Source organism: Lichenostomus cassidix, chromosome 8 (assembly GCF_008360975.1).
Source record: "Lichenostomus cassidix isolate B80296 chromosome 8, HeHo_3.0, whole genome shotgun sequence".
Lineage (NCBI taxonomy): Eukaryota > Metazoa > Chordata > Aves > Passeriformes > Meliphagidae > Lichenostomus > Lichenostomus cassidix.
The window spans coordinates 14081298-14105544 of NC_139489.1; the positions used below are offsets into that span (position 1 = coordinate 14081298).

The 24247-nt window shown below is 38.7% G+C and overlaps 2 protein-coding genes across 7 annotated transcripts in view; both read right to left on the minus strand.

The window, feature by feature from the left end:
- ZNHIT6 (zinc finger HIT-type containing 6) overlaps positions 1-6882 on the minus strand; it is a 34333-nt gene extending 27451 nt beyond the window's left edge. The window contains exons 1-5 of one of the 2 annotated variants that reach the window (XM_085067992.1): positions 6595-6882; positions 5301-5366; positions 5108-5214; positions 4938-5023; positions 3611-3714 (exon numbers count right to left, since the gene is read on the minus strand). In XM_085067992.1, the coding sequence (XP_084924118.1) occupies positions 3611-3714; positions 4938-5023; positions 5108-5214; positions 5301-5366; positions 6595-6662 (431 nt within the window). In that variant the 5' untranslated portion in view covers positions 6663-6882. The remainder of the gene's footprint in view (positions 1-3610; positions 3715-4937; positions 5024-5107; positions 5215-5300; positions 5367-6594) is intronic. The other variant, XM_085067991.1, reaches the window with a different exon arrangement.
- Positions 6883-7631: 749 nt separating this feature from the next.
- COL24A1 (collagen type XXIV alpha 1 chain) overlaps positions 7632-24247 on the minus strand; it is a 121531-nt gene continuing 104915 nt past the window's right edge. For 2 of the 5 annotated variants that reach the window (XM_085067994.1, XM_085067993.1), the window contains 13 exons: positions 22798-22905; positions 21206-21313; positions 21073-21126; positions 20715-20777; positions 19503-19556; positions 17910-17945; positions 12995-13030; positions 12873-12899; positions 12641-12706; positions 11729-11897; positions 10909-11018; positions 9567-9782; positions 7632-9067 (listed from right to left, as the gene is read on the minus strand). In XM_085067994.1, coding sequence (XP_084924120.1) covers positions 8921-9067; positions 9567-9782; positions 10909-11018; positions 11729-11897; positions 12641-12706; positions 12873-12899; positions 12995-13030; positions 17910-17945; positions 19503-19556; positions 20715-20777; positions 21073-21126; positions 21206-21313; positions 22798-22905 — 1194 coding nt within the window. In that variant the 3' untranslated portion in view covers positions 7632-8920. Of the gene's footprint in view, positions 9068-9566; positions 9783-10908; positions 11019-11675; positions 11898-12640; positions 12707-12872; positions 12900-12994; positions 13031-17909; positions 17946-19502; positions 19557-20714; positions 20778-21072; positions 21127-21205; positions 21314-22797; positions 22906-24247 lie in introns of those variants that run through there. The other 3 variants (XM_085067995.1, XR_014853747.1, XM_085067997.1) reach the window with 3 other exon arrangements.

The following is a 24247-nucleotide window of genomic DNA, read 5'->3' on the forward strand; positions in this document are numbered from 1 at the left end:
CCATGTACTAATTACACTCAAGTTTAACAGCTCGAGTTGTGTAACACTAAGTCGAAACCCAGCTCAGAAAACTTTTCACACAATTCTCAAAATCATCAACACTTCAAACAATAATTTCAATTCCCTCTACCTAGCTAAGGATTTGATTTGACATTTTAGAACTTCCAGGTGTACCTCAAAGTGTAACACTCTTGATCTCTTAAGTGATGCTAATTCCAAATCTCCACACTATATCTTTTTCTCACAATTAAATTGAAGAGGAGAGATAATGTAAAAGCTTCCTCCTTCTTCTACAAGTACCCCTCTGAGTAAATGCTCTCAGGCTGCAGGCATGCCTGGTATAAGGAAGATTTGTAGCCCTCTGGCCCCTCTCGGTGGGAAGGAAAGGTAAAAAGGATTTTGTCTGGGAGATGCTGTGAATGGAGAGTGGAGGAAGCTGGCTGGAGATGCCCATGACAGTGCAAGCAGCAGGGAGGGCTGGAGCAGGGCAGCACAAGCTGCAGAGCTCAGGGAACTGCACTGCCCCGTTTCAGTGTCTCACTACATCAGCTCCTGCCAGGGAACCAAGAGCCATGGACCTGCAAGCTCATTCCCCTCTTCCCTGCTGGCTGGAGCTTCCGATTTGATGCTCCTGCTGTTGGTTTCAGCCTGGCCTCATCCTTCACCCCTTTCCCAGGGGCTTCGTATCCCAGCAATTCACCCCACCAACTTCATGGCATAATGCATCCAGTGGGGAACTCTCAGCTCTACTGAAAATAAGGGCACCACAGCAAATGTAGGGTGAAGCAGCTCATGAAAAATGATTTATGAATAATAAGTCAGATGTACCATGAGTTCACACCCTGGACTCAGACTGTACTTTCTAATGACCCTCCATTACGCTGATATTCAATATTACACATTAGTCTAATCTGTGTGTTGCCCAGCATTGGCACGTATGCTTTCACAACATCAGATTTAGCAAACAAACTCATGGAATCCAGGAAATGAAGAGTCTGGTTAACACATCGAAACAACACTGATCTGTCCTCCAGCCCTGGCATGGGCAGGGGATGACACAAGAATACATCTTGTACTTCCTAGTTTTGGACTACTCTCATTCCTGCCTTGTACTGCCCAGCAGCTTGGCTCGCAGCGACAGTGTGAAGAGGACATGGGAGAAGTCTGTTCTCAGTTTTCCATGCACAGATGTTGAACAGCTTCCAGCCTCCATCCTCTGGAGCAATCTGTCTACAAATCTCGACTGACAAACAGCATGAGAAGGGGCTCACATCTACAGGAGAGGGACACACCAGACCCTGAGCACTGTCAGGTGCTAAGCTCACATAATGGATATATGACTACTTGCACGGCTTTTCCTCCTTTCAATGTGATATTCAACAAAATGTTATGGGTGCCATGAAGTTCCATATGAGAGGTGCTAATATTTTCTGGTTTTGATCAAACTTGATTCCTTAGAAACCATTCAAAGAGAATAAACAGAACATGCCAATTGAAAAAAACAAACTAAACAATTAAAAAAAAAAAACCACAAAGAAGAACCCCCAAAAACAGATGTTAATTTTTAATCTGCATCACTGAACTCAAACAGCCCATTGCTGTGTAAATAACAGCAGCAGCAATAGAGAGGAAATACATACTTTGTGTAATAATCACTGAGCATATTCCATAACCTTGGGCAGCATTTGCAGAGAAAAGACAGTTATTTCCTATCCTCTTCAGAACAGAGAATATTATCAAGTTCTTTCTGGTGGGATGTGAAAGACCCAGAAAAGCTACCATTCCACAGCAACAACGAAACTTCCCCAGGACTTTATGAATGGCAACAGCCAGTAAGGCATTCTCCCAGACAGCCCGTGAAATATTTCCATGCCTATTTGCCAAGAAGTCACCTTTCTTGCCCCAGTCTCTTAGGTTTTAAATCTGGCTGTGTTAAAACAAGAAAAAGGTACACAATACACATGAAAATATACTCAGCTCAAAGTTTCATTTGTCCCCAACACAAGCTACACTTCAGTGTGTACCCAAAAAGGCTTTCTAAAGGAAAAAGAACACAGTACATGAAGGCAAATGCCTGTCAGCACAGCACTGTACCACACCCAGGAACTTCCCAAAAGCGTCAGACCTCCTTGTGTCTGTGCCCTTTCTGTTCTGTCCTCTTAGCTACTAAACCCAGCATCCTGGGCTTCCTGCACTTGCTCTGGAAGGTTATTCCTTTCCCTGTACTTGTTAAGTGGGTTTATGTTGTTTTATCAGTAACATTAAGGAAATTCCCCATTGAAATGAAATGCAGCTCTAAGCCTGAGATACTTCAACAGCGTGAGACTAGTAAAAGTGATTTGTAAAAGGCAGAGCATGCAGCCAAGGAAAGGAGAGCTAGGGCAGAGGGAGACAATCTCTGCAAGGTCTGGACTACCACCTGGTCTGTTCTGAGGAGAAAGCCTCAGTGACCTATATATCTGGGGCAGAAGAAGGATAAAATACCTCAGATTGCCTTTCTTTCCCTTGGTTCACCCTGGGCTTTCTCTAGCAGAACTGGTAAAACATGGCAAAATAATAAAAGGTTACATTTCTACATCTATTTGATGTCTAAGGTTCTGCTAAAAACTACTACATGTGCAAACCCAAACCCCTATGCTTTTCCCCAGAACTGCCTACACAATCCAGGTGGGTGTGTGGAGCAGTTTCCAGGTGGGTTATTTACTCTGTCAGAGACAGACCTCTGGTGGCCAGCCACAGACTGACACCACAGAGCACAAAGCTCCTAGAACAGAGGGAGAACTCATCCTGAAAACACAACTTGACACCAAAACTGAGACCATGCACAAAACAAGTGAGGGAGCCATCAGGGGGATCAGAGCCATCAGGGGGATCTGAGCTATCAGGAATCTCATTGCTGTGAGAAGCTCAGAAGGTATTTACACTTGACCCCAGTATATCACTGAGCTGAACTGCACGCCTGATTCCTGTCACAATGAAATACTTTGCAATTTCTTTCTTTTTTACTGTGAACATATTTTAGAACTTTAAAATACAAATTCTGGATATCAGAGAAGAACTACACAGTAGATAAATGAAAAGTTTTAAAAATTTTTCCTTAGCCTTCTTCCTGGATTTTTATCTGTTTGCACTTGTCTCTCTAAGCTGCACTGTATCAAACATTCACATTCTCCAGCACAGCAACTCCCATCACAGAATGCAACACAGGTCCTGAAACACCTCTTCAGATCTGAAGTCAGCCTTTTCAAAGACAGAGATTTGTGCAAGCCTTCTACATCAATCCTCTATCATAAACTTCTAAAGAACCATTTTCTTTTTCCAGCAAAATACCTAAGAGTTAATTAAAAGAACACAGCAGTCTTCCTACTGTTACCTAATGTTAGCATTTTTCAAGATAAAGCATGATTTATGTAAGCTGTTAAACTGAGCTCAAAGAACCAAAATAAAAAAAGAAAACCTAAAGCATGAAATATTAAATAGCTTTAGCAAAAAAAAAAAAAGGTCCACCTAGCAGATTTTAAAGCACACATATTGGTATGAACTCAAATTCTCATCATTATATGTTCAGTGAAAATAAAATATTGCTGGCTGTAACCAACTGAAGACTCACATGGAATTGAAGGTGGTGGAATTTTCTCTTCTTTTTGTAAATCCAACAGGCAGTGTTTTTAGCTCAATATTACACCCTCGAGCTTTGTTCCTCAAGCAGTATAACTGGCAAAAAATAAAAACAATACAAAAAAATCTGAATCTATTAAACCCCTAAAAATTAAACAACATGAAGCTGACAGGAATCATGAGAAAATTGTAGTAAAGGCCATATTTAATAAAATACCTTGAAATTTTAAAAAACCATCCTGAATGAAAACAAGAAGCCTAGAAACTCTATGAAATATTCTTGTAAGTTTTTTTTATTATTAAAAAAGAACATGGCAATGACCTCCTCAGAGTAAAAGCTGACATACCATGGAAGTCACAATGTGACCATTGTGGGTGTAATACCACCATAAGGATGCTTTTTGGGTTACAACCCTGCTGGCAGAAAGGATGCACAAGCATCATCTCAGCCACTGACAGGTATCATCCCATTAACATGCCCAGTACCACACTCCTAAAACTGCTACCTATGCAGCATCTCACCATCTTCAGCATTTCAGGAAATTTTCAGGGCATCATGGTGCTAAATACACACACACAGAGTATGACTCCTGCCAGAGAGGAAGCTGGAGTCTTCTGAATTTATTCTGTCATCAATATGAGTTCTGAGTTTAGTGCTACATTTTAAGGTATCTTCACAAGACTGGAAAACAAAATGGCCCTGATGCCTTTTTACGACTTATCAATGAGTCAAAATATTTTGGAGTAAACTTGGTTGGACTTTTCTGGGTTTGTTTGCTTGCTCATTGCTTTTAGTTTGGGGAGTGTGCTTGTTCACTGACAGAGCTTCAGCAAAAACCCCCTCTCCCTTAGAAGGCTGGCTTTTATGTCACCATTGCTTAGATTATTCTTTGAAGAACTCTAGCTATCTTCATTTGGCATATCAGGAAGCATGTAACAATTTTTAGGCAATTAATAAATCCATTGTTTACCTGGGAAGTGTGTACTTACAAATTAAGAAAAAAAAAAGTTGTGAAGGTGAAAGGAAACATTCAGACTTTCTTAACATACATCTATTACCCAACAACAACAGTGGTCATGCATAGATTTCAACAATGCCTATTGTTAGCAATGTATTCTTACAAGAAACTGGATGTAGCCATCAATACTATTACTGCATAAACCTAGAGACTTCTGATTTCTGCATCTGAAATTCAGGGTCATTCATACCTTCATGAGAGAGGCACCAGCTCTGAAATCTGGACTGGGACTGCCTCAGTGGGAATTCAAACATAGCCAACCCCAACTCCAACAGAGCAAGAGGATAATCAAAAACTTACAAATCTTTTTGTTGCTGGACTGTGCACAATACAGTGTCGAGCAGCAGCATCAGCTGTCCTTCCTACATCTTCCAGGAAACGATAATCTGAAGGTTAAAAAGAACAAACAAAATTGTAATGCCAACCTAGTAAAACCAGTGAGTTTTAAAACACATGAAGTATGTTCTTACCACTCAAAAGGTTCAAGTCAGTAAATTCATTTACAGAGACAAACGCTGTTTTATCCCTGACTCCATTACAGCTCAGTGCAAGCTTATGTTTCTTTACACACAATAGGCTGAAATGACAAAAAGAAAAACATTAGCATGCTCTGCATATGAATGGTGAAAATAACCAAAATTATTTGGTTCAGATAACAGATACCTGCACGAATATTTCATGCATCGCGGACATCTGTACTTAGCTTCTTCTTTGCTACAAGTTTCACACCTGAAAGAAGTAAAAAACATTTCTCAGTAAGGCAGCAGTTTGGCACCTGACTGGCCTATGAAAGTGTCTGCTCAGCAACCAGGCACTAAGCCATCCCTCAGGATTTTCAGGAAAAGCTATATGCACCTTTCACCTTGAAAGGAGAAAGAGAAAATACAAATACCTTGGATTAGGAAAGGTGGCAGACAAGACAACACAAACTATGGAGAATTATCTCCAAACACATACATATTGAAACTCAGCAGATGCCTAAAAGCACAACAACAAAAAAAAAAGCTAAACTGCACAGTTGGAAGCACAGCAAGCCTTTATCAGTTTATGTTTTGTGGCCTGGTTGTATAAGTGCATTTCTGCATTTCTGCTATTGCATCAGCAATAATGTGCATTGCACTGTGCTGACTTATAAAGCTCCCAGTTTGAGGCAAATGGAAGACAAATTTCAAGGATCCACACTAAAGCCTGAACAACGCATCCCATTTCTTTCACTAGAACAAAAAGACATGACAACATGGTCACCCAAACTTCTGGCTGTTCGCTTTGCAAACTCCAAAGTCAGGAAACATTTCAGGCACAATGTGTAGGCCTTATCTACATAATTAATAAATATCAGTTAAAAAATTAATTCCTCTAGATATATGATCTTATGTTTTTTAACTAGGCTATTAAAACAGATGTTTCTCCCACTCCTAGGAAAAAGTTCTTGATATATCCACTGAAATAATCATCACTCTTATTTTAAACCTGACATACAGAAAAGTGAAATGGCATTTCCCGCATATCGGTAAAGCTTACAAGAACAGTACAAAGGCACCGTTTTCAGCTGCCAGAGGATAAATGTCAGCCTTAACCCAGTGCTCTTGCTCTCCCCACGTGCTCGCTGCAGGGAGGGCGTGAAGGACAAGCTCAGCAATACATCTCCTGACCAGCTCTGACTACAGGAGCACAAAACCATTCTAAGAACCGGGAAAAGTGTTTCAAACGCTGCAAAACAGAAACGGGGAGTTACTCTGCGCAGGGATTCCCTTTCCCGGCAATGCAGGCTCCCCGCAGTGCCCGCCGCCCGTCCCGCTGCCCGTCCCGCTCCAGCCAGGCTCTCCCGGCGCGGCGCGGCGCCTCGCTCGGCAGGGCCTCACCTACCCAGCAGGGCACGGGACCTCCCGCCGAGCGCCGGGGCGGGCACCGCTGCCTTCCCAAAGCCCGTGCGGCCAGTGCCGCAGCCGCGCCATACCTGTGCAGGGCCATCTTCCCGCCGCCCGCCGCCCGCCCGTCTCCGCCCGGCCCGTCCCGCTCCGCCATGGCCGCGCCGCGGGGCCTCACGGGGCGGCGCGGGGCACGCGCGGCCTCTCCCGCCCCGCGGCGCCGCCTGGCGGCCGCGAGCCACAGCACAGCCGCACGGGGTGACCCCGGGCACAGCGCTGCGGCAGCTCCACGGGGTGACCCCGGGCACAGCGCTCCGGCAGCCGCACGGGGTGACCCCGGGCACAGCGCTCCGGCAGCTCCACGGGGTGACCCTGGGCACAGCGCTGCGGCAGCTCCACGGGGTGACCCCGGGCACAGCGCTGCGGTGGGTTGGGGGGTGGGGGGGGTGGGGGGTGGGTGGGTGGGGGTTGGTGGGTGGGGGGGGTGGGGGTGGGGGGTGGGGGTGGGGGGTGGGGGGTGGGTGGGGTGCCGGCAGCTGCCCGGCTGAGCGGGATGGCATTGGTGCCTCACCGACGGAAATGCTCATCCTCACATCCCACCACCACTTCTGGACCTTAAACTCCTTGTTCTGAAAACAGATAATTTCTGAGATGAAGAATTCCCAAAATTGGGCAATGAGATTCATAAAAGTATACATGAAGCAGACATATCTCTAAAAAATTATAATCCCACAAAATACTCCCAAACATTTGTCAAAACTTCTCCTCCACAGCCAAACTAAGAGTGAATGTTAAATCATAATGTCAGTGTATTAATCTTGAAAATGCAAAAAGTGAGACAATTTCTCATCATCCTGTAATCTTGCTTTGTCTTTCATTTTATCAGCTTTTTCTCAAAGCGGTCAAAAATTATGCTTTGATAAAAAATGTAAAATGGGATGTGCATGTATGTTACTTTGTAAAGCAAACGTTGCCCCTCTGGCAGTATTCCATGGCACAGAACATATGCATTTCCCCTTGGGAAGAGAAGCACTGCCACATAACACAAATAACCCTTCTAGAATATTTTCCTCATTTCTGATAGTGACCTATACAACATGAAACAGAATAGTAAAAGACAGACAGATAGCTTGGAAGCTTATTTTATTATACTTTGGTAGGTGTGGTTCCCTGCAGATCAAGACAGACAAGTTGTTAAACACTCCCGGGCTCCCCCAAATACAGTCCAGTATCACCTTGCTGTGTACTCCTGAGCACACTTGGGATTGATAACAGACAGAGGCATATCAATATAAAGAGGGCTTTTCCTAAAGGTAAAATTGTTCTCTGTTACTAAAAAGAAGTTCCTTGAACATTTTAGGCTTAATTTAAAAAACCCAAAATGAGCCAATAAATTTTACAAAAAAAAAAAAAAAAGGAATTTCTAAGAGGATGAAATGATGATTATAATTTAGCAGCAGCCATTCAAAAGACATGCTGTAGTAGGTTTTTCCAGAAGTTACAAAATATATACAGAATACATCATCTTAAGATGGCTTTGGCATTAGCAATGTTAACTGAAATACAGAATTTAAAGGTCAAAACTACTTTAGGTAGTTCTACAACAATTTTTTCCAATGGCTGCAAAGCAAACTGTGCTGACTATATGCATCATATACAATATGCTATCTTATACACCATTTCCAAAATAGTACACAAAAATATTTTAAACAAGTGATCCACATAAATAATGTTTTCATTATGTGAAGTATGTGAGCAATGGTTTAAAACAGGTACCTTTACAACAGAAACATATCCTGATGTAACCAGCACATACAGTCTGAAAGATAAAAAGGGACTCAATCTCTGCTAAGGCCACAAGCACCTTGTGTTATGAAGAGCACCAAGGCAACACAGACAGGAAACACAAAAGAGGTAGTGTGCCATCTGTTCAGATGTGTATGTCCACAGAGGACTAGAATAAAACAATGTTTAAGAAAAGAAGACGTATTGTACTGTACTGTGGTATGGTTCACTTTTCATATAAAAGCTATTGCACATTTAGGAGCATTAGCAGGTATTGCTCCTTAGTATCATATGTCATCAGCTTTCCTCAGGATGTTTTTTGTGCAGTGTTGTAAAAAGATCGCTAAGAACACTTGAAATCCTGAAAAATCCATGTTCAGATATTCCATTCCAAAAGTTATGCAAGAAAGCACCAAGAAATTTACTTTTAAATACTTTAAGAAAATTGCTTTAGTCTTTTTTTATTTTTCAATGCCATTTCTCCTTAGGAGGAAGTCTTTTTCTTCCTGAGGTTCTTTAACCAACAACATTTGAAATGATTCTTCAGTTTCCTGCAATGGATCATTACTTTAGTATTCAATCTATGCAGCAACTCCATGTTGATGCAAAAAGAAATCTAGGACAGAAGTCTTAAAGGAAGCATACTGAGCCACTTTCTATGAAGTGCTGCTGTCCTGGTTTGAGGTGAGGAAGTGCATTAACTTGAACAACTGGAAGCTGGTTTGTGTCCTGAGTGTGAAAAAAGAACTGTGTTTTACGCCAGCTGCCATCTTCAATCTGAAACATACAGCAGAAGAATATTACAGTCATATAAAAGATAAGCTTCAAAACACAAATGAAGATTGTGCTTACAGAGTGAAAGAGAAGTAGCGCATAGAAACATTTCTTCTCTTAGCAGTTCCTAAAGAATCTGTGTAATTTAACAAATGGCATTTCTGAAGCCTGAATTTTCATTTTGAGGTTAACTTGATTCTAAATTTTCCTGGGGAACCTCCCTATTTCTGTGCTGATACCTCTGCAGAGTCTTCATAAAGTTTCAAAATACACGAGATAAAATGCAAACAGCAAGCATAGATACCCTGTATCTGCAATTGCTTTTACCCTTGAAGAGATGGTGAATTCAGTATCTAAAGGCTGGCATAGGCAGAGCTATGCAAAGAAGCAAGCTTCAAGCGAGGTGAATCTAAATGATTGTTATTTATTTGCAGAAGGTTAGTAATGTCTAAACAGTGCCTCCATCATTGCTCTAATAATGCTGGTGCTAAAAGGTATTTACCATGCATTCATCCAGAAGCACTTTAGGTTCAAGTAGCGTATTTGCTTTAAATATTTGACCGTTCCATCCTTTGAAGGTCACTGATGTCTTCCGGCCACCTGCTTTATTTAATCCCCACATGGGTGTGTTCAGACAATGGACTGTGATGCTGTGGGTTGCTTCTGAGCTCAGTAAATGAAGGAAGTTCATCTGCACTTTTCCAACACCGAACTCCAGCTGAATTCCAAGAGAAAAGCATCGTTAGATTTCCAAGAGAAAAGCATCGTTAGATGGACTGTGCTGAATGGCCACAGCAACATGAAGTGCCAAGGACATGTCAGTGTGGTGTCCAGGCATGGGAGCATGTATACATGTTTATATACATTGGGGTCAATGCCAAAGAGCATGATTTGCATTCCTCAGGGGAGAGGTTAAGTTCTATTACAGTGATTACTATAAACAGAAGCTTTCATAGGATGTTTTCAAAGCTTAAATATAAACATTTGCTAATGCTTACAACATTGCTGAAGCACAGCTGGTCAGAAAAGACTATTTTTAAATAAGGAAACTGAAACAAATGCTTTTGTGATTCAAACAAAGATATTATCAGCAGCAGGGTTTTAACTGAAGCCACATCACTCTCCTATTTAGTCTTCTTAGACCACAGATTCTGGCAATACTGATAGTCCATTACAAAAGCACAAGTTCCTAAGTATATTTTGATTTTAGACAGAAAATGTAGTTACTCATTACTCAACAAGAATTTCTCCAAGATTATTTCACATTCAGGGATCTTCCAAATGTAGGATGCATACGTGAACTTCACAGCATTTCTGATGCTCTTCAATGACTGCAGTGCATATGAAGAACTTGACAAACATAAAATTTCTATTCCCAAGAATTCAAGATGTACATGTAAAGAGTGGCATGAGCGAATGAAGTAATGGAAATTAGTCCCTCCCTAATGGCTTTTAAAAGTACCCAAGTGTTGGAAAGTAGTAATAATTTTCATCCTTCCTATTGTAATAACCTTGGCATCTCTACACTTAGGTGCCCTGAGTGATGAGATACTAATGTAGCTTAGAAGCATTTCAGGACTATTTTTATGCCTTGTACATGAAAGTATAAAGCAAAAGAAAATAACTAACAGCAGAGGTGAGTAAATGAACACAGTGAGAATGACTAACATATATAGTCTCCAGAAATTCTGTAACTTCTGTACCAGAATATATAATACATCCTTCCAAAAAGATGCAAAATAAACCACCCCTGAAATGGAACACCTTTTCATGAGTTAAGTAAATAAGCATGCATCTGTTTAGAGTTCAAGTACAGACTCAGCTTCTCTAGAAGCAATTCTTACCTTTGTCACAGACAGTGGTGTTAAACATGTCTGACCACCTGCAGTGAAGTTGCAGAAAACTTCAATGGCATCAGAAGGACACCCAATATTTGGATCAATCCAGTATTTTCCTATTAGCATACAATTCCAGACAGAAAATAAAACCAAAATATAATTACTACTAAACAATTTGCTAAATTCTTCATTCTTCTTGGAAAATATTACATATATTATCACAATACTTTCACAAGGAAATGAAAGGAACATGAAAATATTTTCACTATTAAAATTATACTAATAACAGATACTGAGAAAAATTACCACAATAAATCATTTCTGATTACAATTACAATGGCATTACAGATTTAAATAGGGTAGGATTTTTTATGAGAAATATTGATTCAGGAACTTCTGAGATACAGCAACTGTCAGTGTATTTGACAGTGATAATGTATTGCATAGAGTCTTCTCATTAAGAATCTAGAATCTGATCCACACAAAATTCATTGCAAGATTAGCTACAAATACCTGGAAAACTTTGAATCACAAAAGTGGATTCAGTTTCAAATTTTCTGGATACATCTGTTTACTGATAGATACAATCTGTATCTAATACGTATATAATATTAGATAGCTACACACTTCCACCTTTAAAACTCAGAAATTTTATCTTAAAGATGAAATAAAGATAGTTGTGACACGCACACTGCAACAGAATACAATAAAAAAGAATAAAATCATTAAATCTAGCACATCAGGATTTTAATGTAGAAAGCAACATTTGGAGGCAGCACCTTTCAAAGGTACTTGTGTTCAAGCTTTAGTGGAAGTGAGCACTTACCATCGGACACTTTACGTTCACAATTAAGCAAATCCCTGCAGATGCGTGCTGGGTTATCCCGTGTGCCAAGAGGGTTCTTGATGCTGTGCAGTAAATTGCTAAGGTAGTGGAGCGTTTTGAATATCTCTGTACTGTGATCTAGCAAAGTTACTTCAGTATTCTGGTATTTCTGCCAAGGGCCATTAGCAAATGTGTTACCACAAAGAAGTGTCACAACAACAGTATATGCAGTAAAAGTCAACTGGCCATTGAATAGCCAGACAGAACCAAAGTGTTTATATGAATGCAATCAGCCATGTAAAACAAGGTAAGGATAACATATCCCAATAAAAAAATTAGTACATTTTATTGAAATTGTCAGAGCAGTGATGTTAAGGCAGGTTTAGGTCATGCAAATTTGTCGTTATGACATATTGACATAAAAATATGGACACAGGGTAAAAAAAGAAGAAAGTTGGTGTATTTTTAAACTTAGAGGTTTCAGATTTTGAATAGTGAAATCTACTTTTAGGCTTAACCTAGAAGGTCCATGCAAATTTATTTGACTTCACCTATATAAGGGATTTTCTTGCAATCCATGGGGACACACACATATAGGTCATTTTTTTTTTTATCAAACTGTAAATGCCACTATTATTATCTGTGTCTGAACAGATACAGTCCACTATGTGTGACAGTCAGTAAATTTCCATTACTACTAATCATGACAAAAAATAGAAGTCTTGCTGTTTCCTCTTAATTTCATTTAAACTATATCCTGTAAGTCCTAGCATGTTTAATTACATGCTATAATAACTTGCTAAGCATTGTTCATTTTAAACTGTCTTTGAAAAGAAGCCTTGTTGTGTTCTCAAAAAAAAAAGTTATAATTGTATACCCCATATGATAATGTAAATACATTTAAATATATACCTCCATCTGCAAGGCAGCATTTGACTCAAACAAAGCTTGAACAGCAGCATTGAGATCCACTTGTTTCTATAAAACAGGTATTTCAGAATATAAAAAGATGAACAAGAACATACAAAAATGCAGGTGGCAAATTCTTTGAGCACTGGAACAAGCAGTACATTTGAAGAGGATCCTGCTATTTTCACATTCAATAAAGCACTGTATTGTAGGTTAGGGTTGTTACAGAATTTACCCTTGGTCCTGGTGGTCCAGGTGGTCCCTGGAAAATGGGAAAAAACAGATATTAGGTGCTTCACATCTTTATATGATGTAATCACGGTGGAAGAATACAGGCATAGTTTTTTGTGCACTTACACGTGGCCCAGGCTGGCCCTGCCGTCCCTGAGGCCCCTAGAAGAAATGAAGATAGAATGCAACAGTTATACATTAAAATCTCTGGGTTTACATTTATGCATTTATTATGTCACAAAATGCCCCAATGTGTACAAGGAAAAAGGTGTGACACCAGCTGTGGTGAAGATGTAGGTTATTAGTTACTATTGTCAAAGCACCCTACTCTGTTAACATATGAATATTTGTGTTGGAATTGATGAGTTGTCTGGTCCCTTGTTTCTCCAGTTACTTCTGATATGAAGGGAACATTAAAAGTCACAGAAATTATTAATATATCATGTGCTATACATTGTGCCAGTGTTATAGATATGTTGATAATATAAGTACCAGAAGGGGTAAATAATCATATAAGCATTGTAAATGATGTTATTAATAGTTGCAAAAAACTAACTGATGCACTTTAGTCCATGAGTATGTGCCAGGCATTTATTAATTTATTAGCAGTGTCAATTTTTAGCCAGAACATGATATGTTCGTTGTTTTACAGTGATATGGCAGGCTTCCTTTTTATTCAAGAAGTTATGCCCTTATTTTCTTATTGTAAGTGGCATCATTTTAGTGTGTAGGATGATTGTAGAGGAGAGGAGGAGAAGGAACTGCTGCTTTTCCCTAGCTTACAGTGCCTACAATACACATATCCTTAAATCTAAGTTTTAAGCTTCTGTAGGATTGAACATGGACCCTTCCAATACAATAAACCCATCTGAATTATTTTTTCTTTAATAAGCTATTCACATTAAGATGGAATGGTTGTGAATACTTACTAATATGCAGTTACACTTGTGACTCTGTTAGATTCTCATCTTCAAGCTCTATATATTCAAAGTTTCTAGGAGCTACTGTAACATAAATAATGGCACTAACGATGACAAGGAAAAGAATAGGTGGCAGTGCCTCGTGACAAGCAAAAGAAAAGGAATGAAAGGCATGGGCTAGACCTGCACCTTAAATTAGTAAAAACCTCTCAACACAGCTAAGTCAATTTAAGCAGAACATTCTTTTGTTAGGGCTGCTTGTACCAATTACTCGAGCACAATAAGCTGTTCCAGCAAAAGCCATCATACGTCAATATGGTCATGCTAGTACTAAATCTCTGCCAAAAGAGAAATAATCTCATGTGACATGGTCATGCTGACAAATATTGTGAAACTGATCTAGCCAAACAGGAATTAAGTTGTAAATCACTTGATGCAGTAATAAAAAGTGTTTCTGCTGTGAGATTTCACAGCAAGCAAGATCTGCATGTCACTTCATGCGGCAACTGCTGAACTTGGGCTGTGCTTAAGCCGCCAAAAGCAAGGGCAGCTGGAAATGGTTAAAGAAAGGCCAGATTCAATCTAATGTTAATTCATGTATATTTAAAAAACCAATCTCAGACCAGATAGGAGCAATGTACCTAAGCCACTGAGGCTGCAAATTTATCAGTGCTAAGTCCTGAGGCAGAGCATGTGGTAGTACCATGGAATGCATCTGCCAGGGGTCACAATGGCAGCTGCACAAGTGAAGTATATCTGCACATCACCTGCCTGGGTCATGCCAGAGGGGCTCAGGTGCTGGGTTATGAAGTGGGAAAAGTGGGGGCCATCATATAATTCCAAGCACCAGCTCTATGCAGGGCTATGTTGATGGACTGCAAGTGGCTTTGAGGCAAGATCCATGTCTTGTATGTGTTCTTTGGAGAATAGACGAAATCAAAAACTGAAGCAATTTCTGAATATTTAAATAGACGGTTTTCTGATATTTAACCAAGAAGATCTTAATAAGATAAGATTATGGATTGTAAATATTGTCAGCTTTTCAACTGATACATCCTGATCCTATTTATTTATGTTTCATCCATTTACACCTATAAAAGGTATTGGAAGCCATCTTTTAGATAAATATTTAATGATTAATATCTTTATGAAAGATGTTAATCTAACGTTGGAAAATGGAAATAAAAGAACAAGTGATTTTAGCATATGTAGTACTAGTAGTATGGAAATCCCTGTGAGTTCTGTGTCAAGTACCTAGCTTTCTTTCACTCTTCTGAGTTTGATTATTGCTCAGCCTGAAATTTTCTCTGAAATCCTACTACTATTAAATATGAATAAAATAGAGTTATTATTCATTATTACAAAATTGATACGAGTTTACAAAGACTACATTGACTATTTTGGCATAGTTCCTCAGCTGTTGCAAATCGATTGAGTTTCACAGAGCCACACTGTTGTATGCCAGCTGGGAAGGCTGACTCCACATTTAATTAATCAGATCAGGTGCTCAGGTGCTGTTAGACTGCTCCAGGATACCTTCAGTCTCATGAGAATATATTACTGGCCTGTCCAATCATGGTTGGTCAACCATGTTTAGTATAAAATGAAAGAGAAAGTGTGAAAAAGAATCTTGAGAAACAAATTTGACATTATGAGGATATATTTGTTTATCTTGGTTCTGGACTTGATTATGCAAATACCAAGTCAAGGAAAGGTACAAAATCTTCAACAGTTTGTCCCTAAGTAACCACTGCTCTCTGATGAATAGATTGCCTTGTTCTGAATACTGAGATTTAGACATTCCAGTATATTTTTCAGATGACTGAATGCTTCAGTTAATGTTCTATGTTCTTGGCATGTGTCACCATTTTAAGAGTCAAAAAGTCTTGGGACAAGAATAGTTCAAATTTATAGTGGTTTCTGAGACAGAATTGAATGTTTTAAAAATAAAAACCTGCACTGTTCCAATGAGTTTAAGGTATTTTGCAAAAGAGGAATGTCATTTGTCTTGATCCACTGTCTCCTTGCCAGTAAAACCCAAGGGGGAAAAAGAAAAGGTAAATACTGAATGCTATTTGTTAACTACAATGAACTACTTTGTGGAATATCACATTTCTTAAATGCATTAAAACTTCAGAGAGCTATAGCAATTATCTTTACAAATCTTTAAAATATAATGATACTGCACAGAGTAGGGATTTTACCAATGTTCTTTCTGCTGCAGTGCAGAAAAAATAAGGCTAAATTACACTTTTAATGGACTTAGTTAATTGCTAAATGTTTTACTGGAATGTACTGGATTACTTTTACAAATCTACTTAATTTAACCTTTGATCGCATTAGAATTTAAGCGAGAAAAGTGTAATTCATAAAAAAAAAGGCAAAGACTAACCCAGTTAGTTTCAGCGTGTTCTTTAATTCTTTAATCACTCCATTTGATTGAACAGAAGTTCAAAGGCTGAAATCCTAGTCTTTTTCTAATGCTGGGAGGCCCTGATTTTACATACAATGGTACATATGCTTAAGTTTGAAAGCATGAGTAATCCCAAGGACATTTAAAAATTCTTGAAGAGAGTATTTTTAACAAAGAATGTGTGCTTCACCACTCAATAAGAAGGCATGATTTTACATTCCATGTTTTTCTGGGGATAAAAGGACATTTCTTTCTAGTAATGAACACTGTAACCCTGACAGACTAAAAAATATAACTAAATATACTACAAAAAGGTTAAAATCTATGTGATTCTAGGAAGAATGCCAATATAAATCTTAAAAATATAAATTAAAGCTCAGAATACACAGTTGGATGAAAACAATTTTGTCTCCTTTGTATGTGAAAGTAGTTGGAAATAAATCCCTTTCTTGGGGGAAAGTAATGCCACTGTATATTATTTAAAATGAAACACTCTTCTTCTGAAGAGAGCCTTACTAGATTACCTCATCTTAATGAATTCAAGAACTTATTTCCTAAATAACTTCTGAAACACCAGCACTAATAATGGAAACAGATGTTTCTTGTTCACCATTTTGGATGTTTTTTAAGGATTATTTTTGGATTATTTTTTAAGTGTCAGCATTTTTAGCCCTATGCTGTCATAATAATTTGTATGAACAAACAGTAGAAAAAGACAGCTAAGATGGATAACAGCAGCACAAATTGAGAAATGAGTTTTCCTCTTAATTCTGAGATAGCAATTGTCTAAAGAGCATTAGACTCAAAGAGGAGAGTTCTCCAAGACACAGGAAAGAAACTCCATTCCAAGCTTTAATTCTTTAAGACATTTGGAATATTTCTGATTTAATTTTCAAAACTTTTATAAGGCAGTTAGATAGAATTTTTTGGAGGTGGCTGCCAAAAGCAAAATACAGTAAGTGAAATTTAATGATTTTAAGTGAGATGGGGTGAATGGCAGGGCAAGAGTAACAGGAACAAGATCACATCCACTAGTTACTGGGAAAGGAACTAATTATACATCTGTCATGGAAGGTAATAGCACAGTTATCGACTTTGTGTTCATATTTGCTGTAAATATGATAACTTAATGACTTTTCACATACCCATAATTAATTTGGGACTTTACTGGCTCTAACACAAATTAAAATTAAATCCAACATTCATGAATGTACAACGACTCTTGCTGAAAAATGAAAGACAGCAAATTCCTAACCTATCAGTGCTGCTCATAGTTCCTATGGTTGGAATACACTGCATAGCCACCCACCCACAGCTTTAGGCTTCTCTTGAGCTTCTCCCTCTCTACACAAGGTGATACGTTCTATGAACACATGCATGCATGTTGTGAGGCTCTAGACCTTTGACAACAAATGTGACACAAGATGTTCCTTTTAGATCTGAACATGGACAGATTTGGAGTATGTGACTGCTATATGACATGGGGCCATACAGCCCAGCAGCTCACACCCAATGGGCATATCTACAGTCAACTTGAACTAGAAAAGGTCAGGTTTCCAACACAGCTACCAGCTTTTTTGGCCAGTGCTCTCCAGGAGCACAGCGCAACTGCCTGGCATTCAGAGAATGCATGAGTACATTCAGCGTAACACAGGAATGGTTTTTACACAGCCAGAAAAATGAAAGCACAAAAGTTGTTTCATCTTACCATTTCACCCCTCATGCCCTTTTCACCTCTTGGTCCCTGTAAGAAAGAGCAGCTGTTAATCCGAAATGCTTTCTAGCTGCTGAGGACTGAAATAAGCAGATTAATATCCATGAGAATTATGCTGCTCACATGAAAAGTCCAGTCTCATCTGTGGAAGTATCTAAAACCTCTGGGAGGTTTAATTTTCCTGTACTACGAGAAAATGAAATTACTTGAAAACACCTTGTAATTCCTGTAGATATGTGGAAAGCTGTTTTCTTCACATTGCAAGTATGTTTTCTCTCAGTAATTTTAACCATGTTGTCACTGTCAATCAGCTGTGTTCTCCACAATTTCATCCACATTCAACACATCAGTGCTTAACCCTCTTTAGAGAACAAAACTCAGTACTCTCCATCACTGAAGAAATCCATTCACCATATATATGTTTTTATTACGTTATTAGTTCTACTCTTATAATCAGATTAGAAACTGTTTTTCTGTCTATTTTTGGCTAGCTTGGCACTTAAATTGTGCTCCCAAGGATGGCAACAATCTTAAAATTCTTCTCTGGAAAAATTTTGCATCTTGATGGCTGCATTTCATAACCTGTAGAAGTAATCTTCAACTAAAATGCTTTCTTAAGCATAATGGCAAATTCCTACATTCAATATGAAGTCCATTAAAAACCTTCGTACAAATGAAGCACACAACTCTAAAGTTTTTCTCCTCGGTGCAACTGACAAGAATGGAGCAAGACAAAGTACTGACTTTTTCCAACAAGTGGAAAGAAATATAGAAGGGACATTCCCCTTCTTTCTGTTTCACTTGTAAATATCTGTATTTATTACTCTTATGGTATATTTTTACTATTATTTCAATTTTTAGACATTCGCATTCACTCCCAGTCTAGTCAATCAGGCAGAGGAACCTTCATGGTACAAAGAGCTTCTAAAACTGCTTTACATGGTTGGGCAGTCTGGAGACATGAGCCACAGGGTTGTCTTGCAAAACAAATCTGGCTCTGGCACCATGAGTGTGACAGGAGATGGGAAACAGGGATGAGGGCAGAGCTCCCCCACTGCAGGGAATCTGGGGCACATTGGAAGTTGTCAGAAAGGCCAAGATGATTGAATTGTAACAGGGACCTCATCTACACCTGGAACAGCCTTACAAGGGCTCATGGGCACTCCCAGAGTGTCTACAGGGGCACTCTGGACAATTCAGCCCACAAGAGATAAAAAATAAACTATATTGAAACTGAGTGTGGATCCTCTCTAGATATATCTTAGACCAAAGGCTGAGAAAGAATACCCAAGGTGCTGTTTCACACCTTGACTTGCCCACTGCCCCTGTAGACATTGCTTCTGTATGCTGTACTTAGGCAGAAGGCCATTGCAATTACTTTTTTTGTCACTGGTTTTGGTATTTTTTTTCTTGTTTGTATTACAGATGCTGGAGTCACATTAGCTTACCAGCATGGTATAATAAGGAAGGTCCTGCTAGTTGCTATTTGCAAACAGAAAAGTAAGAAGGTTGCTAGTTGAAAAACAAAATGACCAAACAAAAGGGTAGTGAAAAAACCAGATTATGCAACAGTGAAGGGAAACTTACAGGCCTGCCAGTTGGGCCTGTTAGGCCTTCTTGACCAACAGGGCCAATATATCCCTGTAAACAAGCAAAGAATTTATTAGTCCACCATGTTTCCAAAATGAAGAAAATCCTCATGACATGTCCTGGTTTAAAGTTTCTCAGCACACAGACCTGTCTAATATCCAAAAGATCATGATAATACCTTCTAAATATTGAGTGCACATTTCAACAAAATCAGTAAGGGAAGTATTTGAATAATTTGTAATAGTTGTGCTTGGAAAGCTCACACACATTCCTTAATGTGAAAACTGATGCACCAAAAACAGTAGAATTACAAAAACAGATGATTACAAAAGACCGTATATTTATTGAGCTACAACCAACTTTATCTTGAGCTGCATTACAGCCCACAAGTACTCTTGTAGGGCTGCCAGTAAGTGATGCTAAAATACCACTTTTCTGTTCCTTTTCACAGGACATAAGCAAACTGCTCATGTCCAGTGTTTATCTTGTATAGGAATGTGTAGAAAAATAAAGTAGCTTTTAGAACAGTCCCCTAAAGCTGCAGCTCTGCATCTGGTTAACTGAACAAACTCCGTTCTGTGATGGCAAAGGCGGCAGTGAGAGAACATGTTGTAGTAAAGCCTTCCATGCTGCAACATTTCACACTTGATGCCATAAGCTGGGTGCTAAAGATGTTTCCACATTTTTGGTGAGCAGCAAAGCAGAACAACATGAAGAATGAGCCAGTGAAGGTTAGGAACATTTCAGAGAAAAAGAAAATGTTCATTAAAAAGAGACTACCTTTTAATCAATAATACCTGAGCACCACTCTGTCTTCTTGCAGGCAACATTTTATCCCTATTTGCTTTTGCTGTAGAACATAGTTAATCAATCAGCATTTTTGCCAGTAAGAAGAATGTTCAACCACAATTGACAAAGAAATACCAGTCATAAAATTACTTGTGTCGATGGAATTATACTATGAGATGCACACTTAGTCAGCAGAGCTTGCGTTTTGCTTTCAAGATTAAGGGCCCAGCTCTGTTTATGTGTCTGTAAGCATGATGTAACCAGTGCAGTGTTGCAGTACAAGCAAAGGGCATCTAGACTCATAGGTTTGCTTAGAGGGTTCTGACCTTGTTAAAAAGAAAAAAGACATCTCCCTAAGCTAAAAATGTGTGCCACTTGTAAACCATCCTAACAATCTCTTCAATGGAGTGAAACACTTACAACTTGGCCTGTTGGACCTTTCGGGCCCAGGATTCCAACTAAGCCAATGTCCCCTGCAGGACCCTGAAAATGCAAAGAAATAATTCAACCAAACATGGACATTAGCTATTCACTTGTTTCAAACTCTTGCAATCAGTGATAGAAAGATAATTTCTAAGAGAGCAACAGTGAAAATACCAAGCGCACTGACTCAGAATGTTTGTCCATAGACAGGGAGTATACAGTTCTGCCTCCCATGTTCCAACAGTTCAGAGATATTTTGAACAAATTACCGCTAAAAGCTGATTAATTCTATGCTTTCATAATGTTCTCACTCTGTAAATAGCTTACAGTCTAACAGAAAATGACAAGCACATACTTTTGGACCTGGGAATCCTTGAAACCCCATTAAACCTTGATCTCCATCTTCTCCCTGTAATAAGAGCTTACTATTAGTTCATGTTGGTAACTCTTGGACTACTTGTTTTGCATCAACTACTGTGATTACATACAGTCTGTCCTTTCAGTCCTTTGTCCCCTGCTGGTCCTTGGTCACCTTGTGATCCTGGAAGGCCTCTTTTGCCTCGCTTTCCTGGATGACCTAGAAGCCCTCTCTCACCCTGTCAGCAAGAAGAAAATATATCTTTTATTACACTTACAGAAGCTATAGATGTAAATATAGGTTTCCTGTCAGAAATGTGGAATGTGCTTTCTCTGTAAGAAATAGACTTATTCTATTCATTTTATTTCCCTCAGGAAAATAATTAAACATACACTATAATGCAAATATGACTTTACTGCTCCTTGACTTGGAAACATAAAAACCATACATGTTGGATCAATTCTAGAATGGTATCTCCCAGTGTAAGCAGTAAAATTCACAAAATGAAATACAGAACAGACAGGTTAAAAGTAATTTTTAAAAATAATCCTCTGAGCAAGACATAGTGTACTTGTTGAACTTCCTGTTGTTAGACCAAAAATCTACATTGATTGAAATGGAAACTAGACAAGTTCCTGCAAGACAAATCCTTGGAGGACTATCAAATACATAGAAGTCATGTCTAGCTCAGGAGGTTACTGAGCTGCAATAAAGGCTGTGAATAAACAGGTTTCAGGCTTTGTGCTTATGCTCTTTCCCAGGTTTTACCTTTGAGTTTTAACAAATATGGTCTTTTGGCTTGACTCAGTACGTGCAATTTTAATGCTTATTCTATACTATATGTGGCAACAGTTTTCCCTCAACTCATCTATTCCTTGCCTTTTTTAGATTGCAGGCACTTCTAGGAGCTACCTCCTACAGCTCATTGTCTAGGCAAAGGAGTAAAATTCAGACTGGGAGTGCTGGCAATAAACACTACAAATAATGAATAAAGTTTATACTAAGCTAAACTAATCTTTCATGGAAAGATAACAAAGTCAGTATATCCAGTTTCCAAATAACTTAAGGTTTTAAAGAATGGTGTATCAATAAAATCTTCCAAAGAAAATGAGTTTAGATAAAACATTCTAGTCAAAATAAAGAAAATTCTATTCTAAATGAAGAAAATTATCTGTAACATTTCCATTGTTTACTTATTTTAAAACTGAAATGAGTCTACTTAATATGACGATATGCTGTTATCAGGTACCTAGGACTGCCTGGAAAAATGGAGCACACTCAGTTCTGTTTCTTTCTGACAGGGCTGAACAAAAGCAATTTAAGTCCTGTGATAAATGGACATCCCAGATACACTTGTTAGCCTCCAAACCTGGGACTCAGGCTTGAAATTCTCTGCTATTAGATTGTTTAGATATTTAAATCATCCCAGCTGTTCTAGCAGCTACATAAATTTAGAAATAAAGCTGGAATGAATAATTACAAAGTGTTTTGATGGCTTCTGGAGTTAGGAATAGCATTCAGATGGATGAGATCTCTATTTTGAAATTACAGTTTCTAGAAATGAGGTAAACACAACTTGTAGTCTTACCCTTCAAATAGGACTTGATGTCTGTTACTCACATGATTAACAGTAGTATGGTGGTCCCACAGCCACTAAATCAGTATGAAGAATAAGCAATATCAGCAAAACTGTACTTAAACAACAAGACCCTATGTATGTACCTTTAGTCCAGGTGCTCCCATGGGCCCTGGCATGCCTGGAAGTCCCTTGGGACCTCGAGCTCCAGGGTAACCTGCTAGACCTGGTAAGCCTGAGTTTCCTTTATTGCCCTTAAAAAATTGAAAATAATGTATTACAAGCAGAACAGCCAAGCATGTTTTTTCATTGTATGCTGAAACAGGCAAATAACATAAAATCAGTCAAAACCACTTAATGCTTTCTGTATATCTGGTCACACACTGATAGTACATCAAAACATACAGAAAGACAGTGATCAGCAGTATCATCTGGATTTCTGCTAGTATTCCAAAAGTAAAAGGCTGAAAATAGGTTGAACTTCACAGGATTCATTTTTCAAGAAGTAACTCCACATGAAACAAAATGAGATTACCTTCCCAAAGAAATATTCAAAATTCAACATGTTTATTTATAAGGATCAGGCATACTAATAATACTAATATGGTTGTGTACACTCTGAAAAGATTCACACAAAATAACATTACCACATGAAGAAAGATCAGAACATTTGCTATGAAAATGTATGAGAACATCAGCCTATAAACAAAAGCAACTATTTTAAATGAAAAAGCATGCTACTGAGTACATGGAGTTAAGCCACTTTTGACATGCTAAAAATACGAAATGGAAATTTGTGACCATCCAAATGAATATTTCTGTGATGTTATTTAATACAAATATATGCACATATAAATCTTCCTTATTTCCTACAACATTTGGCTAAGCACTCATAGAAATAAAAGGGTTGTACAAAACATGATTTTTATATTACATGTGATTTTCTGGGCTTTTGAATATGGGGCTGTGACTTATAGATTGATGGACTGATAAACTTACATATCAAAAGTTCTGCTCTTTTTATTCATTGTGGCAAAAATCAGTTATAAGCCTCTCTTTATTACAAACTGTAATAGGCTAATGGAGTCATCTTTACTATGACTACATGACATTTTCAGTGGAAAGGCAAAAATGTAAAAATTCTTTGGGGTAATACTTGTAAATCCAGCTCCAAAGAATTTTAAGAACTTGGAAGAGGTTCATGATCTGAGACTGAAGAGGTTTGAGTGGGGTGCACCTGCCCCCTACGGGTAACTTGTTTAATTTTCTCTTTGTTCAACCAGATTGGAAATTTATATCTAAAACAATTTAAGGTGCCTCATCCGGCACCTTGATTAATTCCTAACACCAAATCTAACTTGGCAACCTTTTATAACTCTCACTGGTCCATCTGAGTACACTACTGAGAAACACATACTTGAATTCAAAGTGATCAGACTTTTAATGAACTACTCAAGGAAGCCTCTCCCCCTCTCTGGAGGGACTGATCGAAGAGCTGTGTCACTGCTCCCAGAGGCAGCAGGTCACCACCTTTGGCCCACAGCAAAGACCAGTCAGACAATAAACTCATTTCCAAGAATGTGTCCAGACACCTCA